Here is a 26,378-nt window from a genome sequence, read left to right on the forward strand (position 1 = left end):
AAATTTATCAATAGTATTTTTGTTTCATTTGTCTAATTAAAGGAAAAGTCACGTTCAGTATTAGCGTAAAAAAAAGTTGTCTTAGATTTTAGAAAATTTTATTCGTTTATGTTAGTTTTAATCTCTGTGCTACCTTCACTATTCAGGTCTGCGACACCAGATGTGTAGCATGGTGGCGGCAGCGCACTCGCAGCAACACGACATGATGGCGACGAATCTGTCGACGAGCCTGTCCACCAGCCTGTCGTCGAACCTGCAGGCGGCGATGCAGGCCAGTCAGCATCACAACAACAATAACACGAGTGGCAGCAACGCGAGTGGTCTCGGTGGTGGCAGTAGTAATAGCGCCGGCCCCGGCAACAACAACGGCAACTCCCCGCTGAATCTCGGCCTGGCGAGCCCGGGCTCGGGCGGACCGCCGGAGAGCCCTATGGAGAGTCCCTTAGCGAGCCCGCTGGGCCCGCTGATGGACCCGGCGGGTCACATACCCAGCAGCGTGGAGGTCGGCATCGGCGTGAGCGGCATGACGTACAAGCCGGCGCGAAGCTTCGTCAGTCCACGTCCAGAGAATCTCTTCCAGGAGGACATCGCCGACCTGGTGAAGAGTCCGCACGGTCTCAAGGACAAGGATAAGATCCCGGTGAAGCTCGAGCCGCTCACGGACTCGCGCTGCGAATAGTAAGCCATCTCGGTGGCGGGGAGACGAAGAAGGGAAGCAGGACCAGGAGGAACGGCGACGTCGCCGCTGCGGGATCGCCAGCCGAGGAGGGACGAGTGGAGCGTCGATGAGGACCCGCCGAGGGGGACGTCTCTCCTCGCGGCCGTCGACGGTCGAGGATCGGTGACGTGGATCGGTAGGCGAGAGGGTCGCCTCGAGGCTACTCGCGACGGATCGTGCTCTCGCGGCCGATTCGCCTCGCGATGCTTCGCCTCCTCGCCGGGAGTTTATTAGTATACATATATATATACACACACGCGCGGCTCGGAACGTTACGTTACGCGAGCACGATGTATTGTGCATAACGAGTATGTTAGAGGAATGTTAGAGGAAGAGAGAGAGAGAGGGAGAGAGTGTGTGTGTGTGTGTGTGAGAGAGAGAAAGAGAGGCTTACAATCAAAAGAAAAAAAATTCCGATGGAAATATACAGAGTGTGAATGAGACGAGGAGTGTCGAGAGAGTTTCTCGCTTGGCTCAGCTTCGAGGAAGGATAATCGAGCGATCATGGCTCGTCGTCCTGGACAAGGATCGCTCGGTCTTCCTCGGTGGCAACAGGGAAGAAGAAATGGAGAGAAAGAGAAAGAGAGAAAAAGGGAGAGCGAGCAAGAGAGACGGAGAGAAAGAGAGGGAGAGAAAGAGAGAGAAAGCGAGCGAAAGAGTAAAACCTTCTTCTAGCAAACGTACTATAGCTATTGGGTCGCCGGCGCCTCGCGAGCGCGCCGCCACCTTTTTCCAATCTAGATAGTCGTGTCATCGTCGTGTCGTACAGACTATGTACATGTAATAAAGGTAAAAATCTACACGCCATACATAAGCACACGTACGTATCCCTACATGGACATACACAAATCAAACAAACACACACACACACGCGCGCGCCCTCGCGCGCACATGCATACATTTACACATAGATACACGCGCCACACAAGTGAATACACACTCGAAATTTATACCTATGCATATACGATAACTGTACTTTTAATGCCAAATGTATAATAACTCGTAAGGAGTCGCCTACTGCCGAACGATTGATTACTCGAGACGGGTGTCGACGAGCAGAAAGTAAGCCGCCTCGAACGGAGCTACACGTTGTACCGTAATGACGGTGTTCTTACACAACGTGTCACGGATCATCGCGCGTTTGTGATGGTGATTTTTAGGCGTGGCAAAGATTCGCTTTAAATTATTTTTTAGGGAAGTAACGGCGAGATTTGTTTCCCTTGCTAAGAACCATTGTGGAAATGATTCGTATAGGCCTTACGGAATTATCGTCCTTTTGTATTTATTTATTACTGTGTAAATTATTCTAAGAGGTTGCTGATCTTGCTTTTACACGAATAGATCTGTCGTTTTTTAAAACAGCTTTGACGATACAAATTTTCCTTCTCTCCATGCCGAATATTCTAATGGAGAAATTTGGATAATAAATTCCATGAAGAATCTCTTCGAAACACAAAAATCTCAATTTCGTCCGCGACACCTTGCGCAAGGGTAACTCTACCTTTCTGACGTCAGGCAGTAAGCGACGTCACCGATCTAAGCTCGATAAGTAAGGGAGATGTACAAAATTCACTATGACTGTCTACCAAGCAAAGAGACGAGCGAAAAACGATATTAGAGAGCGAGAGAGGGAGACAGAGCGAGAGAGAGAGAGGGGAAAGGGTACGACAAAAGTATGTAGAGACGGAGGAAACAAATTCAACGGCTTATAAAGCGAGCACACTCTAGGCCGAGATGATCGCTGTAACGTTATTAAGTATAATGATTGCCTTCCTGCCATATTTGGGGTATGCCAAGTATAAAAATTATAAGGTTTAGGGATTAGGGGACGAGAAATTGTGGCTTCGACACGACAAACCGTGTCGAAATTTCGGTGAGTTCGGCGACCACGAGTGCGTGCATCGGTGCGAGATTGCGAACCTGAACACGAGTCCGAATGCGAGCGTGAACGCGAGCGCGAACGTGAGTATGGCTGGGACGGAGCGAATGGAATCCGAGGAAAATTCGTATGCCTGTCCTTCTTTCGAAAGATCGTGCTATTTTTCAAAATTTTACACGTCGCGCGTGATTTCGCGAAGGGACCCCGGGGTCCTCGACAATCGAAGAACGAGTCGTGCCGACCGAACAGCGTAATCAACGCGACGAGGTATTTCCAAATCGAACATGAATAAAATTTGCGTCAACATTTGTATCCGATCGCTAAATGTGGTCAAAATTTGCAATCTTACATTTGATTGCTGCAAAGTATCACTTTTCGATGATGCTAAGAAAATCCTCATTTGATTAATTTCTATATCACATTATAAATAACGAAGTATCTTACACGCGATTTAATTCAAAAATACATTTTTGGGGAAAATGAAATTTACTAAAAATCCTAGAACCGTCGGCACGCTGGTTCGGGGGAGCGAAAGAGTGTGAGAATGGACGTGCGAGTGGGAGAGAGAGAAAGAGACTCCTTGTAAGTGTAAAAAGTAAACAAAAAAAATTCGAAGTGGCCTTCGGTGAAAGGGAAAGATCATCGCTTTTCGCTTTTGCTCGTACGAGGCTTTCGGCGTAACGAGCCATCCGTTATCCGTTATCCGTTTGTCTGGGAAACTTTACGGGAGAGAGGGTAAAAAAAAGAAAACGAAATTGCAGGAGGAAAAAATTGATTCTCGCGCCACGCTCATGCAGCCAGAATATTTCCGGTGACGATTGAGGAGACGATTGTGGAAAGAAGGAATCGCGCGTTCGTAGCATCGAAGTATCGAAGCGATTGGGAAACGTATAACATCGGGCAAGCCAAAAATAAAGAGAGAAAAAAAAGAAAAGTAACACGTTATTCTTGATACAAGCGACTTTTGTGCGAAAAAAACGCGACGACGGTGTCGCGAGGCGACGACGTAGACGGCGAGTCATTAGTATACGCGTTACAATGTACTTCGGACGACCACGTTTTTTCATTTCGGCGGGAGAATCGGAAAGCGCGAGTTCTATTTACCATTTAGGCATAATGTGTTCAAACTCGTAAATTCACGCGAGACGTGCGGCATATATAAAAAAAAAGGAGAAGATTTACGTGGGAGGGGTGGGAGCTAAATTTTAGTAGAGAAGCGCAAACCGAATCGCGAAAAAATTCAAGTGAGAAAGAGGGCGAGAGGGAAGAAAGCGAGAAGAAGAAAGAGAGAATACGCGCGAGAGGTCGCGAGAGCGTGGGGAAGAGAGCGAATGCGGAAGAGTTTAAAATTAAATATTGTATAAAAAGAAAAAAAGTAGTAAGTGCCTTCCAAAAAATTAAGTGTCCCGTAGACCGTGACCACTTGACTAAGCGACGAGAAAAGTCATTCGAAATTCTGCTGATGAATGCATTCTTCGTGAGGTAATGTTTATACATACATTGCGTAAGATCGACATCTCACCTGATTTTCGAGAAGGTTTCGGTCTCTTGAAATTCGATTTAAAGGAACATTTAGTTAATAAGCAACATTACTTATTTGCTAAATTTAATGCATGTTGCATTTAAATTCATATTTCCAAATTTCGTCGACTAGTCTTTCTCTATACAGGCACAAAGCTGTCAAGGAACGCGGTATCTAATCCGGAAACCATTATTACTGAAATTAATAGCCGTGAAAGCGGCTCTTAAAGTCAGAAATTTACAATTTCTTCAATATTTTATGTTCGATCGCTTTCGAGAACAGCTGCGGGAGATGAGCGAAACCAAATTCAGTTAACCAGATGCACTGTCGCATGTCGAGAACGCAATGTCTCTATGAACTCTGTGTGCGTGTCAGAGTGAATGTCCGAAGCAACAAACTACCCGACAAAATTTGTGTTTTGGATCAATCCACACAGGTAATACCCTGAATGGCATATTCTCGAGATGTTTTCCTTCTTGATTTCCCAGCAAAAGAGCAAATAAAGTCGATGTACTTTAGGTGGGAGGAGAGAGCGTTAAAAAAATAGGGATGAGGTGGAAGAGGAAAGGGCTGACCGACAGTACGGGGAACGGCTATTTCGAGAGGGATCCTTTCGTTTTCACATTTTGATATATACATATATGTATCTGTGAACAGATGGTGAAAAAAAGAATACCTATATTACATACCTAAGGCGTAAGTGAACAAAAAAGCATCTAATACGCTATTATTGATATAGAACACAAAGTGAATATATATATGAGAAAAAAGTATATTATATATATAAATATATATATATATATATATAAAAAATTGATATATTGATGCTGTAGAATTATACTGAGGCTGAGTGCGTTTATTGCGAAAGTGCGATAGAGCGTGAGCGAGCGAATGAGCGAACGAAAGCGAGCGAGAGAGAAAGCGAGATAAAGCAAGATAGAGGCCGCGATTCTTTTTCCGAACGTCGTCGAGGACGAAACAAAAGTTCACGGGCAGAGTTTTGCGTTAGGCGAACTAAAGGCTTTAGAGTCGAGAAAAGACAAAGTAGCTCGTAGGGTTTTTATCGGGCCGGCAAAAAAGACGGACGTGCGTGACTCTGGCGCAACCTTAGTGCGAGCCAATTCAGTTTCAGCTCCCGGACGCGCGTCCCGTTCATCGATCGGCATCGACTGGACACTTTATCTCATTTTCTTTTCTTGCTCCCAGGCAAATCAGCACGCGAGTGCTGGATCGTCAAAATCAAGTTTCGCGAGTCTCTGGCGATGAAAACAATATTTCATTTAAACCGACTTAATCCAGCGATTGTATAATTATTGTATAATCAGATTTGCAAGAACCATAAAAGAGTAAAAGTCAAAAGTATCGCGCGCGGGACGGGTGGTCCAGGAGTCTCAGATTACACGCATGCAGAATAACCGATCGGCAAGAGCTTTCGTTCCACGCACGTGAGAAATCTTTCCTTTGACCATCGTTATTGCCGCGGTATCGAGTGGTGAGAAGAAAAAAAAAACTGAGAAGCTGCGAGGAAGCGAGTTGCACAGCGAACAAGCAACAGCCGACTATAAAACAGAGCATTAGTAGTCTCCGTACACACGATTTACGACTAGTTTACAGGACGCGCGACCCACAACGTGCCGCGTTTCCCGCGGAGGATCTTCAGGATCCGACGCGATCGCGCGAGATCGCGATCAGTTGGAGCAGAGTGGTTTCACTTGGTGACTTGGTGTCATCGTTCTATCTCTGCTTCGGGCGCGTCATGGTGTCGCGCGAGGACACACGCCGCGTTTCCGTTTTCTCTACTATAGTTAACGTTTAAGGGACAACTTAGATGTGGCATCTTTCATTTCGCGAGGACCGTTAGTCGAGCAATAGGATCGCACATTTTTCAGAGCCCGGTTATTTAATCGCACACGAGCCCGAGTAACACATATAAATATATATACATACACGTACACTCACTCGCATACAGAGGCATGCGTATACAGACACACACACATACGGGACATACATGTACATTAACACTCTCCAGAAAAGCCGAGAGAACGAGGGGACACACGAGATTGTTTGTCTTTACTGTAAATAGTGGAGGAACAGCATGTACGGCAAGGTTCATCGTTATCACTGTAACGTGTAACATATTTATTTCTCGAGGAGTTCTCGTTGAGACACTTCCCTTTAAGTAGCCTAAGACTCGGACTTTATTTCAAACCTTCCGCCCGCTCGGAGGCGCGGAGTAGACCGCGAACGGTCGTCTTTCGGAGAGGAAAGGAAGACACCCTCTCTCTCCGAAGGTGTTTTTGAGTGCCCGAGTTGTCGGTGTGCTCTCGAGCCTCCTCGGCATCGCCTCGATTCAACTGCGGAAACAAAACGCGCGACGTCCGCGAATTGTAGAATCGATTATTTGATTCAAGTCTTGAAACGCAAATGCTGCAACCAGAAATTGTTTTGATAATTTCTGGAGGAGGGATCTTGTGTCACACCATCGACGTTCGATATTGCGGCGTCGCGCGCACTCAATCAAATATATATAATATAAAAGGAGTATCTTTTTAATATCCGTACGATAGACACGAGAAACCTGTTAGAGCTATTTAAGAGTTTAAGATATTTAAGCAAGCATTTTTACAATTATAGTTTGAAGATTTATTAGAAAATGACAATTCTCTAATATAATAATATAAAACGGTATTTATATAATTATATAGTTTAGAAATTTATTTAAAATGACAAATTTTTCTAACATAGATCATATTTTTATGATTGTAAGTTAAAAGTTTATTGGAAAGAATGTATCTTTATGAGAAAGAAAGAGAGCGAGAGTGAGAGCGAGAGAGAAAGAGAGAGTGTGTAAACAATTATTACATTAATGATTTAAGAATTTATTATTTCTCGAATCTACGTCGTACGGAATATTGGAAACGTAGTCTTGGATCGTTGAATCGAGGCAGTGCTGGCGGAATCATTATTATCGATTATGATCGCGCCCATTGCGCATTCGTCGTGTGCGACGACAACGGCGAACGGCAATACTTTATAGTTACTATCGTTTTTATTTCCCGTCTTTAAGAAAATGAACATGAAGGAAGCACAGAAGCAAGTATTTCTTTTCAGTAGGTAGCCCAATTTGTTGGAATAAGTCGCCCGTACCGATATAGATTATAAAACGATAAAACAACGCGTAATGACGCGCACGAGATGTAATCGTGACGACGAAACTCGTGAAACGACGTTCGTTCCCAAACTTTACTTCGAAAAAAAAAGTAGCGCGCGGGGACGTGCTACCCCGCGCGCGCGGTTTGCTTTAGTCACGGAAACGCAGAAACGCAGAAACGCAGAATCGTTCGCCCATTATTAAACGCGTTTTCTCCCTTCCCCCAAACCCCTCCCCCTTAGGTCCGGCCCCGAGCCCCACTTTTATTTATTACCGATTAGCTCGTAAGATGACGTTCTACCGAGGTATGCTATACTTATAAATACACCCTATATATAGTGGAGTAAGCAAGTTACATTACCTACCTACCTATCCGTGCGCTTGACGGATGGAACAAACAGATGAATCACGCAATCATACATTTAAGTTGCTACTTGGCACGTATACCTAAGTAATATACTAACATAAACAGTATGCAATAACAAATAAATATGAGAAACGAATAACGTGTCTCTCTCTTCTTTTTGCTCCTACCCTTTTTCTCCCATTCCATTTTCCTTGAATTTTTTCATCCCAATAAAATAATTTTAACGAGAGAAGAATTAACAAGTTCAATTCCTTTTTACTGATAAATTTCATTACTAAATATGTGTCTTGATCGGGTTTTGCAACGGGTAATTCTGTTTCGGAAAACATTTATTCAGCATAAAACACTTATAACATAAATAATTATAATTTCTCAAATAAAATCAAATCAAGAAATAAGAATAATTTTTAACATCGATAACATTTACCATATTGTTTTTACAATTATTGCACTTATTGCGAATTATTGGAGTAATGATTTTAAGTATACAACAAGTGTATTTTTGAAATACTAAACATCACTGAATTATTTCAGTGTTGAATTCATTCAGCGTAATTATTTTTAACATTGAGAATATTCATATAAAATAATTATCATCAAAGAATTGCATGGTATTTAGTATTTTAAGGATAAAACGCACATAGTCGTGTACATAAAATCATTATTGCAGTAATTAGCAATAATTGCAACAATTGCAATAATATTAGTCATTATTGCAAATTGTTGCAACGTTACATAAATTATTTCATTATTAATAATTAATTTATATTTTTAAGCTACACAGCTTTCGTAGGCTTACAAAAACTATGAACAAATTTCACAGAAAGTCCAAATCTCATTGATAGATCTTGCAGAAAAAGTCTTGTTAAATAAAACAAATTCTACAAAAACATGTACGACGTCTATACTGCGTCCAGCGAGAGAATCGGGTATCGGTCTACGCGCAGGCGGGTGAGCACAGTGGGTAGCGCCGCGCTACTCTGTTGTCTCAGAAAACTGAACTGAAAACTGAAATAATCTCGACATATCGCGTGCTCTCCAGGGACAGGATCCGCGCAGAACGGACGAGTTCTCATCCGCTCCTATAATGTTCGCTCGCTGGACGGAGTATGCGCGGAAGGGTGTTTCGTAGAACCAAGAACATCGTCTCTCCTTCATCCTCTTCAGGTTTGCAATGAATTGTTTCCGTAATAAGAAGTGCATCAGGACTTGTTCCTAACTTCTTGACGTTCGTACGGGATCTCGCATCTTTCTTTCCATCCTGTGTTACAGCATTTGGCGCACATATCGCGCATACTGCATCACTTGCGGGAAAACAATTCGCGTCATCTACGTCTTCTTCGTACTCGGTATACTGTTCTGGTTGATCACCGACCGAGCAGGGTGCGATTCGTATTGCTCCGGGAGATTGTGGCTGCCTTGCGCGAATGCTTGACTGCTCGAGGCGTTACTTTGAGTATGTTGTGGTACTTGACTCTGTATTTGTGGTTGCTGCTGAACCTGCTGAGGCTGTCCCTGGAGTTGTTGTTGCGATAGCTGCTGAGGAGGTTGATTCTGGTGCTGAAGTTGACTCTGGTATTGTTGGTGAACCTGCTGAGGCTGCTGCTGTTCCACTGGCACTGGCACTTGATACTGATGTTGCTGCGGGATCTGATCTTGATAATGTTGTTGCGGTGGAACATGAGGCTGATAAAGCTGCTGCTGCTGCTGCTGCGGTGGCATCTGTGGTTGATGCGGTTGTTGGTGCCCAACATTACCCTGGTACTGCTGTGGTGGCATCTGTCCTGGATACTGTTGCTGCGAAGGATGCATCTGTTGCGGATGATACTGCTGGGGCTGATACTGTTGTTGCTGATACTGCGGTGGGAACTGCGAAAAACAGAAGAGAGACGCGTTAAGAAGGGAGACCCGTAAACTCGCTGGAAGACTTGGACTCGCAGAAACGCCTCACGTTTTTGCGACTTCACTCACCTGTTCGTGTTGGACGGGTAGATGTGCAGTGTCAGGGGGTGGTGGTAACTAACAACAACAACAAAAAGTGCACAAGCTAGGTTAATTACCCTAATCACTACGGACATCGGACTGTCTTTCAGTCGAAGCGATAGCGATAACACGCCTACGCAGGGTTCGTTGAATACGGCAATTATGCTTATCGTGCTTAATAATTACAGTCGCGCATAATTATGCCTGCGAGAGAGAACGGACCGCTCGATTGGAGAGACAAGAAAGAGGCGCACGTAATTCTGTCTCGAACATGCTATCGAAGAACGGTATACAAAAGCGAGAAATAAAATAGTTGAGATAACATTCAGGTCTAGACAACGTGTAACATAAGAAAGCAAAATATCACTCAATATATATGCGGGCATTTTTAAATCTTGTAGCAATTACTGTGACAAATACAACTGGACTTATATAGCTTTCTACTCGTTTTTAAATGCACCTTAGATTAGATAGATATATACACGGGCTGATTATACGCACCATTCCCTTGGCGACCATTTTCTGGATCTCCTCTTGCCTGAGTTTCTCGTAAGCCTTGTATTCTTGCTCCGAGTAAATCTGTTGCTCGTCGATTCCCTGCCATCCGTCGTCCTGCTCGAAATCGGGCTTCTTCGTTTGTTCCAGGAATTCTTGATAACTGCGCAAACGGAAGAGTGCAATTTTTCATAAATAACAAATTTCCTAGTTATTTACTAAGAAACCAATTAACGTAAAATGTAATATCAATATCCTCACATATCTTCAGCATAAATTTTATTTCCAATTGCTTGGAACGCATACCTGATGAGACCGTCACGATTGAGGTCGGCTTCGTTGAACACGTGTTCCCTCATTCTTTCCATCTCTTCGCGTCTTTCGTAGATATCGGATCCGGGAGCACCCTCGCTGTAAAGCTTATCCAATTCCTTCAGGAACAGGGCCTTCACCTCATTCTGATCCCAGAAGCCATTACCGTCAAGATCTAAAGATCGAGTTTTCTTAATGCGACAATTACAAGAGCAACGATGTTCACGATGATCATTAATCATCTTTCTATTCGTTTTTATTCGTCGTATCTTCATTCGTACCGTGAAGGTGGAAGAATGTCTTGGGATTAAAGTCTTGAAGCTCCATGTGATCCTGCTTCTCCCACACTTCCTCCAGTTGTTGCTTAGTAACGGGATGATGCAGCTGCAAATGCATATTATTAGGAAAAAAAAGAACTAATTAATAAATTAATTAATTAAAAGAAATAATTCTTTTCTATTATATTGTATGTGCGTTTTCCAACTCACGGGTTTGTGATCCTTGTGCTTCTTCTGCGCCGCCTCTAGATCCTCCTTGAACTTCTTCCTCTCTTCCTCGTCCATACCTTCCAAAGATGCGAATTATTCATTACAAGAGCGATGGCCAAGCAATGATTGTTCCTATCATTATTCATTAATTTACCAATAAATTATATCGATAATTATCGATCGGCACGAAACTTTATAAAATTAATAAAGAAGCAATCTTAGAATGTTGTGTTTCTTTGTTTTGTTACCGTCATTACCCTTCATCCTTTGCTCCGACTCGTACTTCTTCTGCATCTCATATTGCTTAAATTCCTCGTGCCTCTGCTCGTCCTTTTCTTCCAAGTCTTTTCTCGTCTGTAATGTTGCGCGATAACGTATTGATGTACGCGTATAATATCCTCAAACGAGATACCTTGTACGGAATATTATTTTTCGTATTTTATAAGTATTAAAAACTGTCGTACTTTGATAATTAATTTCTTCAGATCCTCTATCTCGAACGTGTGCTTGTTGGAGTGATCCAAATGTTCCGCTATCTTCAAGTGATCTAGATCGAGATTATTCATCAAATTATACTCCTTGGTGGCAAGGTGTCTCAATCTCTCCAATTCTTCTCGTTTCAATTCATCCAGCTTCGATCTAACGTTAGGATCTACGAACCGCAGCTCATGCGCTATCTGACCTGACTATACATAATAATATTCATTAAAAATTGCAAATTTTTGCTGCACTCAAGTATAAAATACAAAAGTATCTATATTAGTAATATTCAGTCTCAATTCTCACATAAGTTTACTCGCGACTGATCTATGTTCAGTCTCTCTCTATTATTTGCAAATATATCTTATATATTCTATATAACATATGTACTTTTGCGCAATTTTGATTAAAAACCAAATATGTATTCACCATTGAGCATAACAAGAAACGAATATTATGAATCATACTATGATAACCCATTTTTTAATTTTTATTTTAATTTACAAAAAATATAACTTACACGTATGTCCCCTTCAGTCGCCTTTTGCAACTTCTCACGGAAAGCTGTGTCCTTTTCCAGGGTCTGGATTACTTCCTTTAAGTACCTGTGATACTCCATAATCTTTGCCTGTAAGAGACAGTATAAGCGTTTCATGAGATGGCAGTGGAAATCGCGCGCACACGAATAAACCGCATTGTTCTAAAAATATCCCACCATTTCCTCCGAATCGTCCACTTCATTGTCCTTGTGATCCTTCACAGGCGGTGCGACCGATGTTTGTATTATTAAAACTAATAAAAATAATGGTAGGAGGTATTGCATTTTTCTGGAACTGAACAAAAATGAATGGGAACGATAAGAGACAGCAAGAAGGTTGATAAAATTTTCTGATATGATAAATATGATAAATATAAAATATATCCATTTATTTGCACTCAAAGTGTGGCATTGTTTATTTATTTTGTATCCAACTCCTGTTTTCTCAATCCTAGACACTATTTTCTTCTTGACAAAGTTCTATTATTAGCGATCGTGGTAATTATTTTAGGATATAGTCGATAAGAACAAGACGCAACTGCAATTGACGAGCGTGGCGTTATCGAAGTGTCATTACAGAAGATAGATTACTTACTCGGATATTTGCACTGTATGGAATTCGAACGAACATGTGCGCACACAAATGACGTCATGTAATGACGTGGAGAAAAGGAACGTATTTGTGAAACTAGACAATTTTCTAAACTAAAAGAATTTCTAGCTGTATTAACAAATGTAAATATAGTTAGGAATTCTTTTAATAATTAAATAAATTAAATAAATTTGTTAATACAGCTAGGAATTCTTTTAGTTTAGCAAATCCATCCTCTTTTTAGTTATTGTAATCGGATTTGCCGTGATTATGATTGCGTCACGAGAACGCAAGTAGTTGATATTGATCAGCACAAAAAATGTCCAAATGTTAAAATAACATAACATTTAGAAACTGGCACCTAGACACGATATTCAATCAAAAAAGCAGATAAAATAATATAATAAATGTAGGAACGAGTACCGATCATTAATACAAGCATAATCAGAGTAAGAAAAATACAAAAATAATAAAAAAATAAAATGATGAAAAAAAAATTTATTAACATTCTAAAAATATTGCGACCATTTCAAAAGAATGGCAATGAGTGACTCCTTGTAACCATTCTCAGACATTGCATTCTTCTCGCAATGTCTGTATGCGCGCACGCGCGCGCGAGCGCAGTATGCAGACATATGTTCGTGCAATATATAAATAGAAAAATGGAGAGGTTTCATATAGTCAAAGTAACGGACAAATATTAATACATGTAAAAGACATACAAATGTTTCATATTTGCTTTAGTAAACATCTATATATAAATCTATATATAAATAATCTACTAATATTTAATACTTAGGTCATGACTATTGCTTCTTTTATAAACCAAATATATGTATAAGAAATCTAAAATAATATATTTATATATAGATCATATATTCTTATATATATTTAGTATAAATATTTAGTATAAAAGAAATAATACGAACAGTTCATACCGTTTATTTTATAAACGAAATATATATTTCTTCCAACAAATGCGCAAAGTATTAAAAAGTATTAAACAACTTTCACTACTACATATAATATTTCTCTCCGTTCGTTTTACTGAATACTCGTTACAAATAGGATAGCGGAAAATAAGGCAGGGAGAGACGAGGAAAGAAGTCCGAAATCGGCCCAAGAAACGATCTGTGATCCCGACGCGTGGAACTCGTATAAAGTATCGATAATCGAAATCGAGAGGAGTGCATAAACCGCGCGATCTCGCAGACGCGCTGCGAGATCGAAAACGCGACGAGCAAAAGAGCGGAAAAGAGACGCACAAGCGCGGAACGCGATCAAGGCCGCGCAGCGGAACGCTCGAGAGGAAAGCGCATTCGCGCGCGCGCGCGCGTGTCGCGGTAAAAGTTTCCGCACGCGAGCTCGCGACGGCCGATTTAATCCGAGGTAGTCCGGGATCTCTCAGACGCGCTGCATTAGATAAGCCTCGCGAGAGTTCATAGGTTAATCGCGGCACGGACTGCCAGCGGATCCTCCGCGAGTAGACGACTTTGCGATACTTACGTTATATCGTGATGTGGCGGGATGCAGCTTCCAAGTAACGTGGATGACAGGTCGCCGGTTGCCTGCCAGACAGCGAAAACTACCGTTGACAGCAAACCACGATCCTACGTACAGGTTTAGCCAACGAAGCCACAGAAGCCAACGAGGCTGAATTTCAGTGGTGGGGGAACCTTCGGTGAAGCAGTTTTTCACTCATGTCGTTATGCGTCGCTGCTGTTGAGATGTATATAGGGTTCGTGCACGTTTTGAATGTGGTTGTATGTGATTGTACCTCCTATACATTCTTAGGCAGGGATGAGAGCTACTCGGCTGAAGAATGATTTAAAATACTTATTTAAAATAAATAACAAACTAATTGCGAAAATATGCTGTCTTCGTCGTACTACATGACATCCCTCGATCGTCGCACACTTTGCGGCCGAAAATCGAAGTAAAAATATACGCTAAAGGGAGTCTACTCCCACTACCGCCATTGTTAGACTTGTATCATACAAGTTGTATGTAAGGCCGTGCGGCAAACGTGCAACTAAATGCGTATATACATACATCAGGTAGAGATATTTCTTTATTACATGTACACTAAAAGAGATTGTATTTCATATTATCATTGCACAGTTAAACTTGATTATTTAAAAATAAGTTAACTAATGCGATACACAAGGAACAACTAATTTCTAGACAACAATGTACAATGATAATCCAAATCTATGTATATGTGTATATATATATATATGTATAAATCATGTTACAATGCCCACATCATTTAATCTACGTATGGGGCATCAGTTACTAGCCTTCAATAAAAACAGAATCATAATCACACAATTGAAACAATTACATCGCACACAAATGTCTTCGAAGACAATGCCACTCTGATCACTCTGACGAATCTGCAGATTCCCGACATCCTTAATCCAGAGCTTCCAAGTAAGCTGCATCGAACGTATCAAGTTCGTTTATTAAAAAGTTGGCTTCGTTTCGAAGGTGCTTCGCCCTAGCTGCTGCTCGCTCCAGTACCGCTAAAGTATTCGCTATGGTGTCGAGGTCGGTCTCCATCTCGGATTTTGCTTCATCCACTGAGTGGGACAGTCGCGCAAATGTCCCGGAGAGTTCCCTAACGTGACACGTCGTCGTGCATTATTGCGGGGAAGAAAATACAAACGCGATCGATTCATATCATTGATTGATCGTTAGCGTGAAATTACGGATTTCATCAAGCCCGTTTAAAAACTTACTGTTGGACCTGCTGACTCCAGTTTCCGGCAGTAATATCTACGAGCATTCGTAGCTTTTGCGTAACGTGCCCGACGTATTGTCGTTTGAATTCACGTTCTTTCGCCTTGTTAGTCCACGTTAGCCGTTCGTAGAGATATAAAGCGCCATATATAGCCCCGGTTACCGCAATTAATCTCCAACCTATCGTTTTCAACATCTGGAAGGAAGGATAACGCGCGATTAACTTGCGGCTCTTTGTACTTTGAGAAGAGATGGTGAATTTGGATGGTGATAACTGTACGTACAAAACCAGCCATGATAAAACCACCCATCGTGCCCTGCGACGTTACGGACGTGAGAGCTATACGGGTGGCCAAGGACCAATCGTCGGATGTACCCGAAACGAACTTTAGGGAGTCCGTACTGTCCGTAGGTGATGCGATGCTTGACGGAATCTGAACAGAAGCAGCAATTACTTGAAGATTGCTACGGGAATCCCAGAGGGATGTTGCTAAATCGCGTCTCACCTCTTGCTGATAGCTGGCGGTAGTTATTCTGCGGGCTTGCCTCCTCGCGAATCTATTGATTATCGCCGTGAAACTCCAAGAGAAACGAAATTCGAGATCCTCGTGGAAATCTGCGCACAAATTATCGCAGTCTATTCGATATAATATCTCGAACGGCTGCCGCCGTGGTAGAACGAGGGGCATTTGCCTCTTGTCCTCGGGCAATAAACTTGCTATCCTCTCGGTCATCTCTCGCTGCGAGGCTTCCATATTCAGTGCTAAGGCAGTGCTGAGTCTAGCCCGTAAATTTGAACCTGAAACGCGAAAGACGTTTTCGTCAGAGCGATTAGTTAATACACAAATAGCAGCCTCTTACGCTTGGCGTTGACTGCGCCAACTAACGAGAGAAACTTATAACGGACAATTACCCAAGCCATTTTCCACGTATGCATGAAGCTCCCGTTTGTACACGTTCAAGACCAGTGGCTCAGGATGAAATGGAACGTGAAATTCATCTATTAGAACGTATAACCGGCGAATTTCCTCGCTCAAAGCTTTGGAGATCCTTTGCTGCACATCCTCCTCTATGCGACAGATTTTATGCTTCATTTCCTCAGTCAACAACTCCGACTGATTTTTCGTGAAACTCAACTTGTCCTTGACCTCCCTCTGCCCGTTCAATTGTTCACCTCGCATTCTTTGTGTCCGCTCCAAAATCTCGTCCAATGACTTACGTATCTCGCTGTGGATAAATGAACGTTCCAGTACAAATGTAGAGGAAGGAGAAAATAGAATAAAAAACAGTGAGCTCTTCCTTACGTCGTGATCTGTTTACCACGTTGAGAATGCTGCTCAAATTTCGTCTTCACCGCAGACTTTGAGATGCACTCTTCGAATTTTCTCTCGAAATCTTGAAACTCGAAGTATCGACTTTGGAAACCTTCCGCCAGTGCACCATCTGCACACGAGATAAACATCAAGTTACACTTGGATCAAACCTAAGAAAATGCAAATAGCAAGATTGGGATTTGGCATTACTGTGAGCAGGTTGACCACGTTGTTCCTGCATACGGGCCTGAAGAGTCTCCTTCGCCGAAATGAAAAACACACGTTTCTCGGCATCCTTCGGATTGTAGACTTTCAACTCCCTCGATAAAAAGTCGACGGCACGCTCCTGATGTTGCGCTCTCACCTTAGACACATAACAAACGTATACAGTAAATACAGATTCGTATTAGAATTTGGTAATCGACGATAGCAATTCAGTCCAGAATCGGTTCAATAAGCACAGTTCAAACTAGTTACAAGTTGTAAATTACAGCTTTGTAATTTTTCCACAGCCTTGATTCGTTAGTTTATTTATGCCGTGTGACTTATGCTGCATAGCAATTTGGTGCAATAAATGTCGCGATTAAATGGCCGTTACGTCGAATATGAAATAGCACAAAATAAAATTTGTGATTTTTATATTATTCAATTTGTCATATACATTTATGAGATTTTTAAAGACCTCCCTCCCCCCCCTCCCCGAGATCTTTCTACCTATTACAACTTTGCACAGCAGGAAGACATCGACGAAAGTTGGACGATAAGACAGGTGTAGCAAGTGATTAGCATCACACTTGAGTAATAATTTTTATGCGATGACGTAAATAAACTTACCTCCTTTTGCTCTTTGACCAGCTAAAGAGAGAGACGATAAAGAGGATATCACGATGAAATACACAGACTAAAATACATTTCTATGTTGCCACTAATCATAATGACGCTAAAAGCTTCGCTTATTTGTTGCTGGCTTTCTTTTTATACCTGGTACTTTATAGTTATACATATATAGATATATAGATAGATACCTGATCAAAGAATTCTGGTTCAGAAGCAGAGGCGTCCCATCGATTATTTAGAATGAATATATTTGGTTTCGATAATTTTGTGGATACTTTGTGAAAGAAATTTTTTTCCTGAAAGGAAAAAGCGAGAAAGATAGATGTAATTTCCCAAATATAAAATTTCCTATATATATATATATATATATTTTACACTTACCGTAACCATCAAAGTAGATTCAGCATTTGCCACCAAGACGAAAACATCTGCATCCAGACAATGTTTGTCGATCCATTCATCAAGATTTGGCGTCACATCCACTCCTGGACTATCAACGAACACCACATCATCCCGGAGTAATAAACACTTCTCTTTCGGCCAGAATATTCTTACTAAATGACTCTCGCATAGTTTCTCTTTGCAGAGAGCGTGACCCAGCTGCCCAACGGATTGAACTGGTTGCCTCTCGGTGGAACTTTCCGTGATGAGATACGATTCTCCATCGTCCGAGCCTTCCACTTGCAGGAAGCAATTTGTGGTGTGTCCTATCCCACTTGGTAAAATTTTATCGCCGAGCATGGCATTGATAACGGTACTTTTCCCATTACTTGTCCTGCAAACGTATTTTATAATTACTTGTAGCTCTTTATCAGCCATTTGACGAAACAATAAATGAATATGAAGACTAGAGATAAATCCTTTGATACAATTTCTGTCATACCTGCCGAAAAACGCAACTTTCATGTGATCCCTTTGAAGGACATCCCTTATCGCGTGCACTTTATCGACGTAACCTGTCACCTTTGCTGCTTCTTCCACGTTGACGATATTGCAATCATTTTGTAACGCTGTAAAATTAGTTTCCATAAAATTAACTGACGCATAATATAACAGATACAAGCACTTTCGTTCCTCCACATACTTACATGTCATAAATTCTACGGTTTCTTCCACATATTTGTCGATGTTGACAAATATATCGTTTATTCTTCTCTTTGCTCTAACAAATATCTGTAGAGGAGAATTATCAGTTCTAACATCTGCTGATCGAAGTTGGCTGTCCCCTCCAATCATGGACGACTGTACCATTGTGCGATTGATGTAGGCAGCCATATTTCTTTTATAATCTTATTACAAACACGATGTATGGCAAACACAATAAAAAAATGTGCACTATGGTGCAGCTTGCATAGGTAGTACGCCGATTGACACAGTGCACAGCATGCGGGATCAACTGAAATCATAAAAAGCAGGAATTAAACATTTCATAATGACTAGCTCGACTTGGCAATTGATACACATATCGCTACGAAGGAGAGTCAACAGGTACAAGGCAAAGGATCATCACTGTCGAGACATTTTCTAACGATTCGCACGACTGTGCACAAGGTTCATGTTTTTACATCCGAATGCAAAGAGGATTGAATAAAATCAATAAAATCAATAAGATGAACAAGGCAAGTAGAGATGTGCAACAGTGTAACATTGGTTTATACAAGACACACTAAACAATTTACACCAAAAGCAAGTGTGCAACAGCAAGCGCTAACGGATTAAATTAAATTGAACAGATTTTTAGATTTCTCTTTATAAATCTGTTTATCTGTAGCGTCGCAAGAGAGATATTACAAGGGTGTCACATGAAAACTGTTCCATTAAATTAATTTTGTCTACAGATAAAAAGATATCAGGTGAAAGCAAGCTGTGAAACACCCTACATTTTGTGTGCCAAATAAATATATGTGTAACGAGCAATACATGATATTAAGCGCAATAGCGCAACCTTCTTATCTTTAGTCATTGATAGTCCGTATATCCGTAACAACTCTATGACATAATTACTTGAATGCCTTCCCGTGTCCAAAATTGCTAAAACAATTTATGATTGTGTTAGTGCCATTTATATCTATTGTTCACGTGTACAAGACAATCTCGATCATCATTAATCTCACAAATTAATACATCGATTTGTGACGCCTAAAACTGTTTAGTCTTGAACCTAAGCTCTACTTCTTATATTATTTTTCCAATTCTTTTCAAAAATTTCTTGATGCACTTTCACGAACGGATAAAATTTCTGTACATTTCGGCCAGTTAAAGATCGTGCAGGGATATCTTGCATTTATTTTTTCGAAATACGCATATAAACGTTTCTCTCGTTGTAAAACTTTACGTGCCAAAAAAACACGTGGTGCTCGACTCGTACCTCGGATTCACAATCACATTTAGGACTGTCTTCACTACCTACTCTAATCAAAGATTAGAAATCTCTTCAAATTATAATGATACGGAGTATGTCGTAAAGAAGATCAAGTCGTGAATAGCAATTTGTAAGATTCAGATATTAAGCTTTGTCTATGAAACATGAAATAAGGATAGGCTCTGCAAAACTGTAAGATGATCAATGTTGAAATTTGTTTTTGCATACAAATATACGTGTACGTATCCGGGATCTAACCTTTTATTAACATTACATAAATAGTACGTACTTTATCTTTTACGCTAAACTATTATATACATCATGACAATATATTTGTCACGTGTCGTCATACCGTAAAGATGATTCTGCGCAAAATAATGAACAATAATTCAGGACTGCGATACAAATTTCTTTCTGTTAATTAACACTTGTACATATTATACTGACTAGAATAAAATACCCCCGTTTGATATAAAAATAATAAAGAAAATAAACTCACTGTATACTCTAATAATACTGGAAGGTGGCTGGTGCGCACTGGTGCGGCTGGTGGCTAGTGGCTACGAACACGAAATGGCCCTCTGGGTGTAACCAAGAAAATGTCACTTCATTCCGAAGCGAATCGAGATTGGACGGCTGGGTGTAAACTAGGCCAATGGTACCCTTCCCGATTCAATTGCACCATATCATGGTGCTCGCTGACAGGACGATATCGGCCCTAGTTTTATTTCAGAAAAAGGGAGAAAGAACTAGTTTGACCTTTGTATACCGGTCTTTTACTTATTGTATGTACAAATGTACATACATACATACAAAAGGTTGATATGTAATGATTCATTATGAAAAGTTTTATGGAATGATACATTGATTGATTTAGTACTCTCCTTTGACTACATAACCATTTTTAGATCGAAAATATTACTTTCTTTGATTGCAATTTTTCGGTACTTTCAATGGAGAAATGTGAATTTGTCAATACCATTTAACAAAATTTTATACTTTTTTTAATTTACTAAGATGTTTTAATTTTATGGTTACTAGGAAGGATATCACGAGTTGCAAAAATGTATATCAAAAAGTTGAAATTTATAAACGTAACAATAAAATAATCGCATATTCTTCTGCATAATGCATATGACATTTTTGTTAAATAAAAGTAAGATACATGCAGTTCACAGAGCACAATAATTTATATAGACTGGATTAGCTCTGATGTGTATATGTGTGAAATACAGGCTACACGTGGCTACAGGCTGACTACCGACGTCACAACTTGCATGTAATAAACAGAACGTACAGTCTTCCGATTTTTCTATCGGTAACAAAAGTGGCAAGATGATTCAAATGTCTAGATTGGAAATTAATATCAGACGACTTTTAACGCGCTGCGAATTAATAGCGAAAGATGACCCTCACAAAGACTGGAAACTTGAAAAGGTTTTTGTGCAATCTGCTTGGCTGTCCTAACCTTTTATATTTTTCTTTAATGCATCACTCAAAGCTGATGTATCATTAATCATTAAAATATAATTTGACGAATCAATTGTTACGAATAAAATATAGTATTAAGATATTCAAATGAATCATAAAATACATTGTTTCTGATCATTTATACAAACAGTACATATGCAAAGTTATATACATATGTATATTTTATTATGATTGTAATTATTGGCAGAAAAGATGGAAAGATGGATCTGCTCATCGCAAGATTTACAATTAAATCTATAAATTAAATTTCATTGATACGTAACATTAAAAATTTGATATATTGGAATTTAAATTAATTAATTGTGAATGTATGAGCCAAAGTAAAATTTTGAATGTGTAATATTACATAATGTGATCAAATGAAGTTTGTCTTACAAGAGATGAATAGTAACTTGTATGATGTTATTCAGAAATCAAGTGCTGATAAATAACATATTATTATACATATTAATACACATGTAAATTAATTTTGTTTCAGTATATTTCTGCTCTGGATGATATGATGAACAAGCTACAAAACATACCAAAGTAATAATTTGCAAGTTTTACATTATATAACACATATATTTCAAAACTGATGTCTAATGCTGTTACTCTGGTCGCAATGTTAAAAATCTCAATTATATCTTTTTAGCAAACCATCCAAAGACACCATGATAGGCTATACTAAACGGATAGACTTCTTGAAAGGAGTAATAAATGCAATGAAGTTGTCGAATCCAGTGGAGAGAGTAGTCGCTGCACAGTTAATATCAAAAAATACAGCTTCAGTGAATAATCCTAATACAAATATCACGACGCAGATACATCAGAAGACTATCGCAAAATACAATAAGGAACTACGGGCTGATTTATTCCATACTGACAAAAGTGATCCTTTTTTTATTGCTTCATAGGATCAAAATGTGATTCTGTATTTTATATTAAACTTATTATGTGTTATAGGTGCTAATAAGGATGGCGTACGACAGAGATTATCGAATTCAAATATCCAAGACGAGGACTTAGATGCTATTTTGAAGTATAATCGTAATATCCAGGAAAAAATAGCCGAGAATATGCTCTCCATGACTAGCAGTATGAAGGAACATGCGTTAGCTGCAAGTGCTATCATAAAGAAGGATATTGGTGTATTGGAAACGTCTGATAAATTAACGGACATTAATGCCGTCAAACTGAAGAAGGAAGCTTTGAAGCTGGAAGAGCACACTAACTCAAAATGGAGATGTTGGGTATGGCTTATGATAGCTTTCGTTCTGGTTGTATTTTTCAGTAAGTATTTCTCATAATAACTCGATATTTTATAAGCTAGTTGGAATTTCTTTTTTTACTTTGATACGATTTTCTAATCAAGATAATTGAATGTACGATCGATAACACAATAACAAAAAATTAATAATAACTTGTATTATGACATATGCTAAATTATAAATTCCTATGTCAATGATTAGTCACTAATGATAGTCTAAAGCAAGACCAAAGTTTTTGGCATGGTTAAATAGTCAAATATTATTGGACTTAAAAATTTCTACACGTGATCATCTAAATTAATCTAAAATAATCTAAATTATCTTATTTCAGACATGGTGTTATTTATGAAAGTGGCAAAAAAGAAAATTTAAACGATATCTTATATATATATATATATATTATTCACCAGATAGTGACTTTCAAGTATCAACCACACATAATCGCGATTTACTGTGAACCTGACTATGTGAGTCATTAGATTGTTATTATGATGATGATAGAATTACACAGTCATGAGTGTACTAGTAAGAACACTTGTACCACCCAAAACCACTTGGAAACCTGGTAAATATATTAAAGTAATGATATATCCATTAACAATTGTAAATCCGGTGTTGCAGTATTGCGATTTGTGATCTTATTGTTAATAATTGCATATTTAAATAATCAGTAAAGCATTCCTTGTTTTTATTGGTAAATATCTAGAATGGGGAAAAACTTTTGACATATTTATATATGTATATATAGCTCTATATGCACATGTATGTCTGTATATATACTTTTATGTTATAGCGATAATACTTAAGCTACTTAAGCTTGTTTTTGTTAGAAACTCAATAAAATCTCGATATACATAAGTTTAAGGTTATATCGTACACCTTGATCCAATTTATTCCAAGAAAATTTTATACAATCTATTTTAAGTACTTAAAATCAAAACAATCGTATAAATTATAAAAATTATGCAAATAGTATCACAATGGTTAAAAAATTTATGCATTTGCAGGTATTGAAACACTGCATTATTGTAGATTCTATATTTAGGTTAAAAAAAAAAAGTATAAATGAGTAATAATTTTTATTGCACTTTGACCAGCAAAATTATTTTGTATTAAATTATTCAGAGCAAATATATTAATATTACATACTGTATTTAAGGTAAGGTAAAAGTGGTCAGGGCATTGTGCAAGTATACCGCACAACGTGTAAGTACATTTCATGCGAGAATCCATCAGTAATATTGATTTCTCACATGTGAGAGTAATATAATTATATTTTTCTTTGCAGACAGATGAATTGTCTTTTGACGAAGGAGATCTGCTTTACGTCTATGACAGAGATGCCGATCCCAACTGGTGGAGGGCTAAGTGTCGAGATCAAAAGGGACTTATACCAGTTACTTATGGTAAAAACAAAAAACTGCGCGGTACTTGTTTGTTTCTTATGTAATGCCTTATGTAATTTCTTATTTCAGTTGAAGAACAAACGCAAGAGGTCGAACTACCATTGCACGACGCCGCGAGACGGGGTAATCTCTCGTTCCTGAAGGAATACTTGAAGCAAGGTATATCGGGCACTGGTTTAGATGCAGCTGGGAACACACCATTGTATTGGGCAGCGCGTACTGGCCACTTGGAATGCGCACGGGAGCTCCTCAGTTTATCGAACACCATGGTAAACGCCCAGGTAAGAGAATTAGAGATCTATATTCATATTCAGTGTTAAGTGTAGTAGCCTTGGGTAATAACTATATAACTATTTTAGTTACTACCCAACCCTGCTTACAAAATAAGTGAAATTCAGGATTGGACAGTTACATTTAGCGCTAAATGCGGAAATACGTTCTGGTGCACTACTTTTTCCACTGTTAATTTTAGAATAAAATGGGTGACACAGCGTTGCACGTGGCGGCGGGCCACAGTCATCTGGAGATGGTAAATTTATTGCTGGAACATAATGCAGACGCGACATTGAGGAATAACGATGGTCTCAGTGCGGAAGAATTGGCTTCCGATGCTTCTATTAAGAATGCAATTCAGTTGCAACAACGCCATTACGATAGTACGTCTGGATATGACGATGAGGATTACAATGATGATAGTGATTAAGAATTTCACACTAAGTATTTCCAAGGAAAACAAGTATTGCACGTTTTAAGACATCATTTTACTATTTGAAAGATCTTAAAAAGACGTTCCGTGTCTTTATACTACTTAGTCTTTATATAATGTCTTTACATCTAGAAGCATTTATAAGAAGTATTCTTTTGTACTTCGCGTGATATATTATAGAGTATTTTAATGTCTTACTGCGATTAGAGCTAATGGGCAATACGACTTTTACATTTAAAAAAGAAGATATAGACTGTATCAGAACAAATCAAAATATTTCATGAGATTAAAGAGAAAAACGATTATTTTTTGGTAAGGAATGAAGAATTGAAATTGTTTCTGTTCTGCATTAGAGAGTTCTGAAATTCCTAAGTCTAAGATTATATATCTATATGGCAAATAGAATAAAAAATCTGTTTGCCGTCTAAAATTTTATAAGAGAAATGAAATATTTCATTTTTTATTACAATTATTAGAAATTTATTTCATCATTGTTCACATAAAAATCAAATATTTTATTATAAAAAAATATTTGTTCTTTAATTAACTGAATGCATTTTTTATATAGGAATACTAAACTTAAAAATTTTTAAGTTTTCTAGTACAAATTAAGTATTTTTTATGCTACATTCTGCATAAAAAAATCATTATTTTATACCTCTCTAATCTCATAAAACATTTATATTATTTTGATACACTTTATATAACGTCAGTATAACGTCAGTATAATATTATAAAGAAATGCGTATTGTAATGTCTTGTCATTATTTTCTAGAATAAACATTGATTCGATTTATCAAAAATATCATTACAAAGATATTTAAAATAATTATAGCAACATGTTACTTTGCTGTATACATTTAAAAACTTTTTTGACATGTCAGGCAATGTACAAGAAAGGGCATATAAACAAGACTGCCTTTTTATATTAGGTGCACAATTAAATTCGGCTTTTATCTTTAATCAAACATATTATCATCGTCATCATCAATGACGTCGCAGCTCAAGGTCGAGCTCCTGTTAATCAAACGTAATTCTGCTTTCAATTCAAACATCTTCCCACCGTTTGGCACGCTGTAAGAAAGTGGCGTCTGGCGTGACGCGCGGCATTCACTTACCCATGAGATGGATGATGCCGGTGAAGCTCACAACATAACCTCAGTATCGATGGCGTCCGACAAGAAACATATCAGACACTGCATTCTGTTTGCTTTCCAATTGGGAAAAAATGCTGCCGAGGCTGCAAAACTGATTTGTTCAGGTTTGGGAAAAGATGCTGTAACGCATAAAACCTGCAAAAAATGGTATCAGAGGTTTCGGAGTGGTGATTTCTGTCTTGACGATGAAGAACGTCCCGGCGCGCCGAAAAAATTCAAAGATGAGGAGCTCGAGCAATTATTGGAGAAAAATCCGGCTCAGACTCAAGATGAGCTTGCGTCACAACTGGGAGTAAGCCGCCAATCAATTTCCATTCGTTTAAGTAAGCTCGGGAAAGTTGAGAAACTAGGATGGATTCTGCACGAGCTCAGCCCGGAAGGCAAGCAGAACAGATGTGACACGGCGATGTCCTTGTTAACAAGGTACAAAATGAAGGACTTTCTGTACAAAATCGTTACTGGCGACGAAAAATGGATTTTGTACGACAACCCTAAAAAAAGAAAATTGGTTGACTCTGATAAATCATCGACATCGATAGCAAGATCTAATATTCATGCAAAGAAAGTCTTACTGTCTATTTGGTGGGAT

General features: G+C 39.2%; 4 protein-coding genes across 18 annotated transcripts in view; 2 read left to right on the forward strand and 2 right to left on the reverse strand.

Moving 5' to 3' along the window:
• The window catches only part of LOC105275819 (protein bric-a-brac 2), a 266,959-nt gene extending 259,186 nt beyond the window's left edge, over nt 1–7,773 (forward strand). For all 4 annotated transcript variants that reach the window (XM_026973546.1, XM_011332947.3, XM_011332945.3 and 1 more), the window contains exon 6: nt 147–7,773. In XM_026973546.1, coding sequence (XP_026829347.1) covers nt 147–679 — 533 coding nt within the window. In that variant the 3' untranslated portion in view covers nt 680–7,773. The remainder of the gene's footprint in view (nt 1–146) is intronic.
• A 175-nt stretch (nt 7,774–7,948) lies between these two features.
• LOC105275813 (nucleobindin-2) lies at nt 7,949–14,429 on the reverse strand. 3 transcript variants are annotated; one of them, XM_011332928.2, is made up of 11 exons: nt 14,032–14,429; nt 12,111–12,228; nt 11,916–12,023; nt 11,380–11,601; nt 11,173–11,269; nt 10,916–10,992; nt 10,709–10,811; nt 10,422–10,602; nt 10,122–10,278; nt 9,609–9,656; nt 7,949–9,506 (listed from the first exon to the last, which is right to left on the reverse strand). In XM_011332928.2, exons 2-11 carry the CDS (start codon nt 12,216–12,218, stop codon nt 8,967–8,969), a joined length of 1,641 nt encoding a protein of 546 aa, XP_011331230.1. In that variant the 5' UTR covers nt 12,219–12,228; nt 14,032–14,429; the 3' UTR covers nt 7,949–8,966. The 3 variants fall into 3 exon arrangements, with proteins under 3 accessions (XP_011331230.1, XP_011331229.1, XP_011331231.1); XM_011332927.2 differs by having other exon boundaries at nt 11,164–11,269; XM_011332929.2 differs by lacking the exon at nt 9,609–9,656 and having other exon boundaries at nt 11,164–11,269.
• Nucleotides 14,430–14,580: 151 nt separating this feature from the next.
• Nucleotides 14,581–20,364, reverse strand: LOC105275814 (transmembrane GTPase Marf). Of its 9 annotated transcripts, none has more exons than XM_020030526.2 (13): nt 20,279–20,364; nt 19,363–19,448; nt 18,506–18,590; nt 18,301–18,427; nt 17,799–18,192; nt 17,606–17,713; nt 17,415–17,435; nt 16,791–16,944; nt 16,572–16,710; nt 16,181–16,494; nt 15,552–16,066; nt 15,267–15,463; nt 14,581–15,145 (listed from the first exon to the last, which is right to left on the reverse strand). In XM_020030526.2, the coding sequence occupies exons 2-13, from the start codon at nt 19,378–19,380 to the stop codon at nt 14,941–14,943; spliced, it is 2,277 nt and encodes a 758-aa protein (XP_019886085.1). In that variant the 5' UTR covers nt 19,381–19,448; nt 20,279–20,364; the 3' UTR covers nt 14,581–14,940. The 9 variants fall into 9 exon arrangements, with proteins under 9 accessions (XP_019886085.1, XP_019886083.1, XP_019886084.1 ...); XM_020030524.2 differs by lacking the exon at nt 20,279–20,364 and adding an exon at nt 20,132–20,272; XM_020030525.2 differs by lacking the exon at nt 20,279–20,364 and adding an exon at nt 20,069–20,266.
• A 518-nt stretch (nt 20,365–20,882) lies between these two features.
• Nucleotides 20,883–24,906, forward strand: LOC105275812 (osteoclast-stimulating factor 1). Of its 2 annotated transcripts, XM_026973694.1 has the most exons (8): nt 20,883–21,216; nt 21,749–21,798; nt 21,905–22,140; nt 22,216–22,542; nt 23,680–23,726; nt 23,809–23,926; nt 23,996–24,207; nt 24,399–24,906. In XM_026973694.1, exons 1-8 carry the CDS (start codon nt 21,115–21,117, stop codon nt 24,627–24,629), a joined length of 1,323 nt encoding a protein of 440 aa, XP_026829495.1. In that variant the 5' UTR covers nt 20,883–21,114; the 3' UTR covers nt 24,630–24,906. The 2 variants fall into 2 exon arrangements, with proteins under 2 accessions (XP_026829495.1, XP_026829494.1); XM_026973693.1 differs by lacking the exons at nt 20,883–21,216; nt 21,749–21,798; nt 21,905–22,140; nt 22,216–22,542 and adding an exon at nt 22,896–23,085.
• Nucleotides 24,907–26,378: the final 1,472 nt, after the last annotated feature.

This window comes from Ooceraea biroi, chromosome 11, assembly GCF_003672135.1.
Source record: "Ooceraea biroi isolate clonal line C1 chromosome 11, Obir_v5.4, whole genome shotgun sequence".
Lineage (NCBI taxonomy): Eukaryota > Metazoa > Arthropoda > Insecta > Hymenoptera > Formicidae > Ooceraea > Ooceraea biroi.